Below are 13,316 nucleotides of genomic sequence, written 5' to 3' on the forward strand. Positions count from 1 at the left end.
CACATATCCTTGAGGGGAGAGGAAAGAAGTGCCAGGATCTGATGAAGGAGATGCCTGTAGTTAGTGAGTGTTTATCATCAGAGCACAGCCCTGGGTTAGGTACACACGTATAAGCTGAACATGAGAGACAGAGTGAAGCACAGGGAATGTACTGAACTCTAACATGGGATCTATTTTTCACCAGCCCACATAAGCCCTGATAGGAACAGACAGAGCAGTTCTGTAGAATACAGATCACTTCAAGAGCTACAATCATTTCTTCATGAGGATATTGAAGTATGTTTTTATCTCCATTATGTCTGTAGATCTTTTTCTGACTTCCTTCTTTATACAGGTGGTTCTGATCTTCTATTTCTGGTTGTCCTGCTTTTTCTTTACCTAAAAGCAACACAGTTGAATATAAATAAATGTTATGTATTCAATTAGCATTTTATAAAATGATGAACATGCATTTTGTCTGTCATTTTAAAAATGTTGAAATTATTTTTTACTCCTGTTGACCTTTCTGCTTTGGAGTAACGGCATATACAGGTCAAAATAATGGAAACACGAGTAAATGAGGGGTACAAAGTATATGCCCCCATAGGGTGACAATGTCCCCATCCACAGGGCATGATTGGTAACTGAATGGTTTGATGAGCATGAAAATGATGTAAAGCATATGCCATGGTCGTCTCAGTCACCAGATCTCAACCCAGTTTAACACTTAAGGGAGATTCTGGAGCCACACCTGAGACAGCGTTTTCCACCACCACTAACAAAACACCAAATTATTCAATTTCTCATGGAAGAAAGTTGTCACATCCTTCCAATAGAGTTCCGGACAATGCCGAGGTGCATTGAAGCTGTTCTGGCAGGTTATGGTGGCCCAATACCCTATTAAGACACTTTATGTTGGTGTTTCCTTTAGTTTGGGACCTGTATATGAAGCATCTCAGAGTAGGAGTGGTGATCTAGGATCAGGTGCCCTTTATTCATTGTCATCTAAAAGGCAAAACCGATCCTAAAATCAGCAATACTACTCTGAGACGCTTGATACATAGGGCCCTTGATAGGATCTGCATGACGTACACCTGTAGATGTGGTGTGAACGTCCTCCCAAGGCTGCTAGGCTGAGTGCAGTCCTCATGATTAAGAGTGGCCCTACTCCCTGTACTGTAAGAGGCTACATGCTGATGCTCCACTTTGACAGCACATAAAGTCTTACTGTTCAAAGAGGAGAGATCAGACTGATGGTCGAACAGACAGACAGGGGATTGATGAGCACCAATTCCTTCTACACAGACTATATATACAAAAGTATGTGGACAACCCTTCAAATTAGTGGATTTGGCTATTTCAGCCACACACATGGCTGACAAGTGTATAAAATCAAGAAAACAACCATGCAATCTCCATAGACAAATATTGGCAGTAGAATGGCCCTTACTGAAGAGCTCAGTGACTTTCAACGTGGCACCGCCATAGGATGCCACCTTTCTAACAGCTCATAAAATTTCTGCCCTGGTCAACTGTAAGTGCTGTTATTGTGAAGTGGAAACGTCTAGGAGCAACAACAGCTCAGCTGTGAAGTAGTAGGCCACACAAGCTGACAGAACGCCATGCACAATGCCAAGAGTCGGCAGGAGCGGTGTATAGCTCACCGCCATAGGACTCTGGAGCAGTGGAAACGCCTTCTTTGGAGTGATGAATCACGCTTCACCACTTGGCAGTCCGACCACCCTAATCTGGGTTTGGCGGATGCCAGGAGAAAGCTACCTGTCCGAATGCATAGTGCTGATTGTAAAGTTTGGAGGAGGAATAATAGTCTGGGCTGTTTTTCCATGGTTCGGGGTAGCCCCTTAGTTCCAGTGAAGGAACATCTCAAAGCTACAGCGAACAATGACATTCTAGATGATTCTCTGCTTCCAACTTTGTGTTTGGGCAACCTCCTAACAACCTTCCTTTCCTGTTTCAGCATGACAATGCCCCCTTGCAGAAAAGTGAGATCCATACAGAAATGGTTTGTCGAGATCTGTATGGAAGAACTTCACTGGCCTGCACAGAGCCCTGACCTCAACCCAATTGAACACCTTTGGGATGAATTGGAATGCCGACTGCGAGCCAGGTCTAATTGCCCAACATCAGAGCCCGACCTCACTAATGCTCGTGGCTGAATGGAAGCAAGTCCCTGAAGCAATGTTCCAACATCTAGTTGAAAGCCTTCCCAGAAGAGTAGAGGCTGTTATATCAGCAAAGGGGGGACCAACTCCATATGAATGACAGTGATTTTGGAATGAGATGTTCAATGAGCAGGTGTCCCCTTACCTTTGGTCATTTAGTGCATCTTCAATACATGACAACTTAGGACACTGTGGGTGCATCCCAAAAGGCCCTCTATGGGCCCTGCCCCTGGTCAAAAGGAGTGCACTATAGGAATATGGTGCCATTTGGGATTCAACCTGTAACAAAGTGAATGGCAGTAGCCTGAATGCCAGTAGTGTCTTCTTACCAGTCCTGAGATAGGCTGACCTTTCAATTGACTGAGGGGCACGACAACCACATGGCAGTAATGCTGTCGACTAGGGATTCCCTGTGTGGACTCTCCATACTTCACCTAGGGGTTGTGTGTGTGTGTGCATTTGCATAAATGCAGGAAAAATCCTTCTCCAATTATTATTATTACTAATGCACTGTACCAGTTTACACTATGTCATGTCAGCACTTCAATAATGCCCTAAAGACACAGTTTGTCACTAAGGAGATTAAGTGTGAAAGAGAGTGTGAGGAAATTATTGAATTAAAGAGAAACTATGAGAGAAGAACACAGACAATGAAGCAGTCTTTTTCTACAGGTATTTAAAAGCACTAGAGAGATAATCCATGGCAGCATTGTGCTGGGCTGGCATTTGGCAGGCTGATAAGAGACAGACTGACCTCCCACACAGAATTACTCATATCTTTACAACACTTCATTTTTCCTCCATCAAAGTATTTTATCCAACCTCCTAGCAACCTTCCTTCATATTCCTATCTATTCTGTCCGTGCCCACACACATTCTGCCCACACCCACCAGCTTTTTCTCACATTAACACTAACAGATCCCGGTGGAGCTGAAAACACTGAATAATCATTAACATTTATGACAATAAACTTCCCCCTCAGTTAACTTCCATCTGATTGTATGCTGATGATACGTGTACTAATTATTTGGAACTGCAAATAAGTTAGGCCAAGATGGTCCTTTTACATTCTATTCTTCCTTGATCAATGTCATCTGACATATCTTACCACTGAACTCTGACTCTGTCTAATTCCATCGTTCCTCCCCTCAGGAATGCCCACATTCAGCTGTTTGTTTTCCTGCCAATGTGGCAAAGGCCTCACCCAGCCCTCAACCTCCCACCCCCTCTCCCAGCCCTCAGCCTCCCAACCCCCCCATGCCAGCCCTCAGCCTCACACCTCCCCTCTCCCTCTCCCAGCCTCCCCCTCCCACCCCCAAGCTCCCATTAACATTGGGGAAAATCAACGATACTGGACAGTATTACACATCATACAGTAGCAATCTAATTTGACAGCAATACTCTTAAATTGAGACTGTTTGTATGCTTATAATCATATTTTTCCACTGTAGATACAACATTGAACATTTTGCCACAAATGCCATGTTGACATACCAATGCAGCACAAAGAGATGGGTTTCACAGCATACAACATAATTACTACCCGTAGTCAGTCTTACCGACATAACGAACAACCAGGTCTCCAAAATTCAGCAGTCAAATGAACCAGATCCTCTTCTTTGAAGTGGTATAATATTCTAAATGGAATATACTGTCTCCGGCCACGCCTGCGCTCCTCCAGCCGTGGCTGGCCCACTGCGCTCCTCCAGCCGTGGCTGGCCCACTGCGCTCCTCCAGCCATGGCTGGCCCAGTCACATCGTCTGGAGTCCACACACATAGCCTCCAAGTCACTTTTGCAGAAAAACAACAAAAACAGAGTTCTCCCTTTGTTGTTGTGCAACTTGTCAAAATAGCAAAAGAGTGTCTGACGTTTGTAGATCTGTTCATATGTCTGTGTGAAAGAAAATAACTTTAACAACCCCGGAAAGAGAAGGATGACAAAATGAAAGAGGTGGAGGGAGGATGGCGCAAATGACAACCAGTCCTTCTAAAGATTTCAGACCTCTGAGTGAATGTTCTGTACACAGGAGGGCAACAGGGACTGATGGGGTCATTGGAGATGAAGGGAGAGCGGAGGGGAAGGAGGCTACTGTGACTCAGCTCCTCCGCTGTCATGAAAATAAATGAGTAGATGAATACATCACATGGAGTGTTGCCTCTTCCCTAACAGGTGACAAACACACACGACCAGACCAGTTGCAGTCAGTGTCATTTATGATAAGGGAGGACACATTTTTTTTTTCATGTGCTTATCTTATTTCTATTACAGCATATTGGATGACTGTCATTCATATTCCATACACCCAGCTCAATGTAACAGTGATAAGTTTAGGCTACTACATGATTCTTGAATTTTCCCTATACCCATCATGAGGTTGCTACAACCTAGCCTATGAATGAACGTTTACAACGTAGGTGCATACAGGTCCAGGGAAAATGTTGAGGTCACATTCAATACCCCTTTGCACACTCTTCCCTGTATCTAGCTGATCTAGGGTAAAATCATTAGTCCAACAGTTGCAAACAAGTTTCTATTGGACAAATTCAGTTGTTTATCCCAGTTACGCTCCGTTTGCTTCCGTTTAAGAAACGTTTTTCCACAGCGGAATGAATACACAGCTGATCACGAGTAAACATGGTTCACTTTCATAGCAGCCACATTGTATCCCTTCTCGCATCTATGTGCTCCCCTCTCACCTTTTCCCTTCTCTTTTGGACTTCAATGCACAACACATCAGCTGTATGTGACCAGGTGAAAAAACCTATACGAGCCAAACCATATCATAACCACTACACACAGCCTACATTGTGGTCACCATATTAGTTAAAGTAACGTCATAGTCAACATAGCTAATAGAACTAACGTGTTAGTAAACCCGCTACAATTATGCAGTAAAGTTAGCGTACAGTCAGTAAGCAGTTAATTCATTATCTGATCCTTTGATTGGGTGGACACATGTCAGTTCATGCTGCAAGAGCTCTGATAGGTTGGAGGACATCCTCTGGACAGTGTCATAATTACTGTGTAAGTCTATGGAAGGGGGTGAGAACCATGAGCCTCCTAGGTTTTGTATTGAAGTCAATGTACCCAGAGGAGGACAGAAGCTAGCTGTCCTCTGGCTACACCATAGTGCTACCCTACAGAGTGCTGCTGAGGCTATTGTAGACCTTCATTGCAAAACAGTGTGTTTTAATAAATTATTTGGTGACGTGAATATATTTAATACAGTTTTATCTGAAAAGGATCACATTTGAAATGTTTTACAATTTTATTTGCATGAAATTCACGGTTCATGGTCCTCCCCTTCCTCCTCTGAGGAGCCTTCTCTGGACCAGAAAAACAAACAAACAAACAATCACATACTAGGAGTCTGAAAGTAGGCAATCAGTTGGTGCAACACATCTTTGGGTTTTACAAAAGTGCTATTTAAGATATACTACAGTGGAGGCTGCTGAGGGGAGGACGGCTCATAATAATGGCTGGAACAGTGCAAATGGAATGGCATCAAACACATAGAAACCATGCGTTTGATATATTTGATACCATTCCACTGATGCGGCTCCAGCTGTTACCCTGAGCCCGTCCTCCCCAATTAAGATCCCACCAACCTCCTGCGATACACTATGACCTATATATTAACACATATCTTAAGAGGTCTCAAATGTTTTATTGTATTTGGGGGATATCAATATAATGGTTTTGGGTGACCAACATAGGAACTGGGTTACAATAAACACTAGCTGACCGTACAGCGCAAACTGATAGCAGTCAAACGTCTACGTAATCCATGACACCTGTTGTCTTTGAGAAAGGAAAGGGAAATACCTAGTCAGTTGTACAACTGACTGCATTCAACTGAAATGACTTAGTCATGTGACACATGTGCACAGGAAGCTCATAAGCAGTCAAAAGCAGTCATAACCCCTCCATAACCCCACCCTGGCCAATCCTGCCCTAGGGACAGGAAACGGGGAGCTGCTGGCAGAAGAAACATGATGGCAAAAACATTTGGAGAGAGAGAGAGAGGGGGAGGGATGCCAAGGGAGATGGAAGAGAGTGGAGTCACATTCCCCAAACATCTGGAAACAATTACACACACTGAATACAAAAAGCACACAGGGTTCTTGGAAGGACACCCCCAAGCACACTCACCCACTACACTGCCATACAAAACAGTGATAAATCAATCCCCCATGAGCTCTGGTGATTTAGCAGCACTATCAGAGTGGGGCTAAAACACACTGGCTATGCAGATTTCTCCATCTAGTGGCCACTGCCTCCCACTTCATCTCTGGTCCAATGAACCTGTGGTGCAATATGTCTGACACAATACACCACAGATCATACGGGGAGAATGTTCTCACATTACATGTTTTTCTGCATTTGGCCATATATGTGCATTGGATCAGAGTCTCTGTGGAAGGCAAGTCTGAGAGTAGAGGTGGTGCAAATACTTGGGTTACTTCAGTTACCAAGAAAAAAAGCAAATTGTTTGAAACAGAGGAAGTACTACCTAGACATATTGGTTTAGCATGCTCATTTCTGTCTCCATTTAAAAACATTATTCCGTGCCTGTGCTTAATAAACATATCCCAGGGCTGTGGACAGGTACAGTGCTATAGTGTTTATGTTTTAAAAGATGTAGGTAGGGATTCTCTGTGGGTAAGGATCCAGACACTGGACAATAAAGAAGTAAACAGCGAAGAGAGACACTGGAGAGGATATTCAGTTTGGCTTTGCAATCCACAAAAGTTTACTCAGCTTAATTAAGTTTGATATTTTCTCTGCAGATCCTACAAGCATTAGGGAGTGAAGATTCTTTATTTATCTGTTGAATGCAATCTCCTGCCAAATCCCCACCTCCCAATATGTCAATTATACCTCAACTGAAAGAACTCTGTTTTCCAATGCTTCTATTCAAACCAACAAGACAACAGCCAGTAAACAAACACCTTTATAACTCACTAGCTAGCCTTGTGAGGGAAACGCTGAGGTGTCGAGCATGGTGTAATGTGATATTATATACAGTGACGTAGCACATTACTCAATACAACATCGAGGACCTGGGCATCTGGTGGGACCAGCAGTATCTAGCACCTGTGCTTGTGATTGGAATGAGATGCGGCTGTGACTGATCTGAGTAGAAGCTGCAGCACAGCAGGCCTTATCGGGGGGGCTTGTGACATCAGAGGGGTGCCGTACGTGTGACATCAAAGAGACTGTGGTAGATAAAGTAGGGAGATGTACTCAGGGAACCAGCCTAGGCCACATCTCACACACACACACACACACACTGAAAGACTCCTGTCATTAATAAATAATGAGTGGAGAGCAAGTCGTGACTGAATAAAACACAACCAGGAGCTCCTGTCTGACACACACTTCTAACTGCTACTGATTGGTAGACATGTTGGTTAAAATATTACATCTCTCTCTCTCTCTCTCAAACTTTGATGCAGTAATGTCCATTCCATCAGGACAGTAAATATAATGGAGGGGTATCTGAGGTGAAGTGTCTCTGGTTCTCTGTACTGCTCTCTGTCTCCTGGGGGAGGTGAGGTGTTGAGCAGGGCTCAGAGTGAAAGCCTTCCTGAGCTCCAACAGCTGGTTGGCAGCCAGCAGTGGAGGTGTACATGTCATTCTCCCTGACAGCCAAAAGGGGCGCACTGGTTCTGTCCACACAGTTTAGACTGCTGTGAGGGAGTGGAGATAGGGGCTGGCTGTGAGCCAGTCTTCTGTAGGGAAACAGTGGGAGAGAGTTAACATTTGGAACTGTGACAGTGCCTACCCCTAATAATACCTACTCCTGATACAATGACAGGAAAACTCACAAGGAATGTTCATAGCAAGGAAATATTCCTCCAAAGGGAATGCATACATTTGGTTGTTGATCAAAGAAGTCAAAGAAGAAATATAAAATCAGGAAATGTGTTCTGTTGTCAGTGTACCGCTGGGTGTCACCATGGTGACGCACTCCCTCTTAGTAAGCGCGTCCATTTAAGGCACATGACACACACACACACACGAGAGGCTTCAAGCATTTTGGACACACTTGGTTTCACCCCCCCCGCCCTACTCACCTGTGTCTGTTTGCGGGTGGGCCGAGCTGGTTGGTTGTCGGGGTGGTTGGGCGCCCATGGCCCCAGGCTCTGATTGGAGTAGAAGTCCATGGGGTACACCTCCTGCCAGCCCACCTGCTGCAGAGCCACAGCTGCCTGGTAGAGGAGAAGAGGGGAGGGAGATCAGAGCAGAGAGGACAGGACAGCAGAGGGGAAGACAGGAGAGAAGACAGAGGATAAACATAGATCATCTGCACACACAAACAACACAACCAAGAAAGAGGGCTTCCAGCAATCCATTCATTAGTCCTGTCCTTTTACTACTGCCCAACATACTGCCCATCATACTGCCCATCATACTGCCCATCATACTGCCCAACATACTGCCTATCATACTGCCCATCATACTGCCCATCATACTGCCCACCATACTGCCCATCATACTGCCCACCATACTGCCCAACATACTGCCTATCATACTGCCCATCATACTGCCCATCATACTGCCCAACATACTGCCTATCATACTGCCTATCATACTGCCCAACATACTGCCCATCATACTGCCCATCATACTGCCCAACATACTGCCCAACATACTGCCTATCATACTGCCCATCATACTGCCCATCATACTGCCCACCATACTGCCCACCATACTGCCCATCATACTGCCCAACATACTGCCCATCATACTGCCCATCATACTGCCCATCATACTGCCCATCATACTGCCCAACATACCGCCCAACATACAGCCCATCATTCAGTACATACTGCCCAACATACTGCCCATCATTCAGTACATACTGCCCATCATTCAGTACATACTGCCCATCATACAGCCCATCATTCAGTACATACTGCCCATCATACAGCCCATCATTCAGTACATACAGCCCATCATACTTCCCAAAATACTGCCCAACATACTGCCTATCATACTGCCCATCATACAGCCCATCATTCAGTACATACAGTCCCTCATACTGCCCATCATACTGAACATACAGCCCATCATCATACTGTACATACAGCCCATCATACTGCACATACTGCCCATCAAACAGCCCATCGCACTGTACTTCATACATCCCAATATACTGCACATACTGCCCATCAAACAGCCCATCGTACTGTACATCATAGAGCCCATCAAACTGTACACCATAATGCCCAACATACTGCCCATCATACAGCCCATAATTCAGTACATACAGCACATCATTCAGTACATGCTGCCCATCATACTGTACATACAGCCCATCAAACTATACATACAGCCCATCATACTGTACATACAGCCCATCATACTGCACATTAAACTGCCCATCTTACTGTACATACAGCCCATCATACTGCCCATCATACTGTACATACAGCCCATCATACTGCACATTAAACTGTACATACAGCCCATCATACTGGCCATGACACTGTACATACAGCCCATCATACTGTACATACAGCCCACCATGCTGTACATTCAGTACATCATACCGTACATACAGCCAATCATACTGTACCATACAGCCCATCATACTGTACATACAGCCAATCATACTGTACATACAGCCCATCAAACTATACATACAGACCATCATACTGCCCATCATTCTGCACATCATACTGTACATACAGCCCATCATACTGCACATTAAACTGTACATACAGCCCATCATACTGGCCATGACACTGTACATACAGCCCATCATACTGTACATACAGCCCACCATACTGTACATTCAGTACATCATACCATACATACAGCCAATCATACTGTACCATACAGCCCATCATACTGTACATACAGCCCATCATACTGTACATACAGCCCATCATAATGTAGATACAGCCCATCAAAGTGTACATACATCCCATCATACTGTACATACTGCACATACAGCCCATCGTACTGAACATACTGCACATACAGCCCATCGTACTGTACATCATACTGAACATACAGCCCATCATACTGTACATACAGCCCATCACACTGAACATACTGCACATACAGCCCATCGTACTGTACATCATACTGAACATACAGCCCATCATACTGTACATACAGCCCATCATACTGCCCATCACACTGTACATACAGCCCACCATACTGTACATACAGCCCATTATACTGTACATACAGCCCATTATACTGTACATACAGCCCATTATACTGTACATACAGCCCATCATACTGTACATACAGCCCATTATACTGAACAATACATGTCCATGATACTGTACATACAGCCAATCATACTGTACATACAGCCCATTATACTGTACATACAGCACATTATACTGAACAATACATGTCCATGATACTGTACATACAGCCAATCATACTGTACATACAGCCCATCATACTGTACATACAGCCCATCATACTGTACATACAGCCCATTATACTGTACATACAGACCATCATACTGTACATGCAGCCCATTATACTGTACATACAGCCCATCATACTGTAAATACAGCCCATTATACTGTACATACAGCCCATCATACTGTACATACAGACCATCATACTGAACAATACATGTCCATCATACTGTAAATACAGCCCATTATACTGAACAATACATGTCCATCATATTGTACATACAGCCCATCATACTGTACATACAGCCCATTATACTGTACATACAGCCCATCATACTGAACAATACATGTCCATCATACTGTAAATACAGCCCATTATACTGAACAATACATGTCCATCATACTGTACATACAGCCAATCATACTGTACATACAGCCCATCATACTGTACATACAGCCCATTATACTGAACAATACATGTCCATCATACTGTACATACAGCCCATTATACTGTACATACAGCCCATTATACTGTACATACAGCCCATCATACTGTACATACAGACCATCATACTGAACAATACATGTCCATCATACTGTACATACAGCCAATCATACTGTACATACAGCCCATCATACTGTACATACAGCCCATTATACTGAACAATACATGTCCATCATACTGTACATACAGCCCATCATACATTTACATTACATTTAAGTCATTTAGCAGACGCTCTTATCCAGAGCGACTTATCATACAGTACATACAGCCCATTATACTTTACATACAGCCCATTATACTGAACAATACATGTCCATCATACTGTACATACAGCCCATTATACTGTACATACAGCCCATTATACTGTACATACAGACCATCATACTGAACAATACATGTCCATCATACTGTACATACAGCCCATCATACTGTACATACAGCCCATTATACTGTACATACAGCCCATTATACTGAACAATACATGTCCATCATACTGTACATACAGCCCATCATACTGTACATACAGCCCATCATACTGTACATACAGCCCATCATACTGTACATACAGCCCATCATACAGTACATACAGCCCATTATACTGTACATACAGCCCATCATACAGTACATACAGCCCATTATACTGTACATACAGCCCATCATACTGTACATACAGCCCATCATACTGTACATACAGCCCATCATACAGTACATACAGCCCATTATACTGTACATACAGCCCATCATACTGTACATACAGCCCATCATACTGTACATACAGCCCATCATACAGTACATACAGCCCATTATACTGTACATACAGCCCATCATACTGTACATACAGCCCATCATACTGTACATACAGCCCATCATACTGTACATACAGCCCATCATACTGTACATACAGCCCATTATACTGTACATACAGCCCATCATACTGTACATACAGCCAATCATACTGTAAATACAGCCCATTATACTGTACATACAGCACCTCATACAGCACATCATACTGTACCTACAGCCCATCATACTGTACATATATATCATCATACTGTACATACAGCACCTCATACAGCCCATCATACAGTACATACAGCACCTCATACAGCACATCATACTGTACCTACAGCCCATCATACTGTACATATATCATCATACTGTACATACATCCCATCATACAGCCCATCATACTGTAGATACAGCCTATCATACTGCCCATCATACTATACTGCCCATCATACTGTAGATTCAGCCCATCATACATGTCATCATACTGTACATACATGTCATCATACTGTACATACATGTCCATCATACTGTACATACAGCCCATCATACTATACTGCCATCATACTGCCCATCATACTGTACATACAGCCCATCATACTGTACATACATGTCATCATACTGTACATACAGCCCATCACACTGTACCATACAGCCCATCATACAGCCCATCATACTGTACAAAGTTCATAATCAAGGCTTGGGGCCAGTTCCATTCCAGTCATTTTCCATTGAGAACATGTATACGATTTAATTACTGAGCTGCCTGTAGTTGTTCTTTTCAATTCATGATTTCAATTCCTACTCATTTCCACAAATTACTGGCATTGGTATGTCATTGAGGTAGGGAGTGGGCTGATGGAAAAGGCAGAAGTGTTAGTGTTGGCCGAGAAGGAACAGTGAGGGAGAAGAGCACTTTATGGGGCACAGCTTTATTCAGAGAACCATGGGACAATGTCTGACATCACACATCCCAGACAGGTGTCCAAATATTGAGTGGGTGTCACTTTATTTCTACCTACCTAACTGTCTGCTTCCTAAATGGCACCCTATTCCCTTTATAGTGCACTATATAGGGAATAGCCTTTATAGTGCACTATATAGGGAATAGCCTTTATAGTGCACTATATAGGGAATAGCCTTTATAGTGCATTATATAGGGAATAGCCTTTATAGAGCACTATATAAGGAATAGCCTTTATAGTGCATTATATAGGGAATAGCCTTTATAGTGCATTATATAGGGAATAGCCTTTATAGTGCATTATATAGGGAATAGCCTTTATAGTGCACTATATAAGGAATAGCCTTTATATTGCACAATATAAGGAATAGCTTTTATAGTGCATTATATAGGGAATAGCCTTTATAGTGCATTATATAGGGAATAGCCTTTATAGTGCACTATATAGAGAATAGCCTTTATAGTGCATTATATAGGGAATAGCCTTTATAGTGCATTATATA

At 43.3% G+C, this 13,316-nt stretch overlaps 1 protein-coding gene across 1 annotated transcript in view; it reads right to left on the bottom strand.

Annotated features, from left to right (window-relative positions):
- Positions 1-5,414: 5,414 nt before the first annotated feature.
- The window catches only part of LOC118373468 (2-(3-amino-3-carboxypropyl)histidine synthase subunit 1), a 127,048-nt gene continuing 119,146 nt past the window's right edge, over positions 5,415-13,316 (bottom strand). The window contains exons 11-12 of the mRNA XM_052520073.1: positions 8,246-8,380; positions 5,415-7,900 (exon numbers count right to left, since the gene is read on the bottom strand). Of these exons, the coding sequence (XP_052376033.1) occupies positions 7,802-7,900; positions 8,246-8,380 (234 nt within the window). The 3' untranslated portion in view covers positions 5,415-7,801. The remainder of the gene's footprint in view (positions 7,901-8,245; positions 8,381-13,316) is intronic.

The sequence above is a fragment of the Oncorhynchus keta genome, chromosome 1, assembly GCF_023373465.1.
Source record: "Oncorhynchus keta strain PuntledgeMale-10-30-2019 chromosome 1, Oket_V2, whole genome shotgun sequence".
Classification (NCBI taxonomy): Eukaryota; Metazoa; Chordata; class Actinopteri; order Salmoniformes; family Salmonidae; genus Oncorhynchus; species Oncorhynchus keta.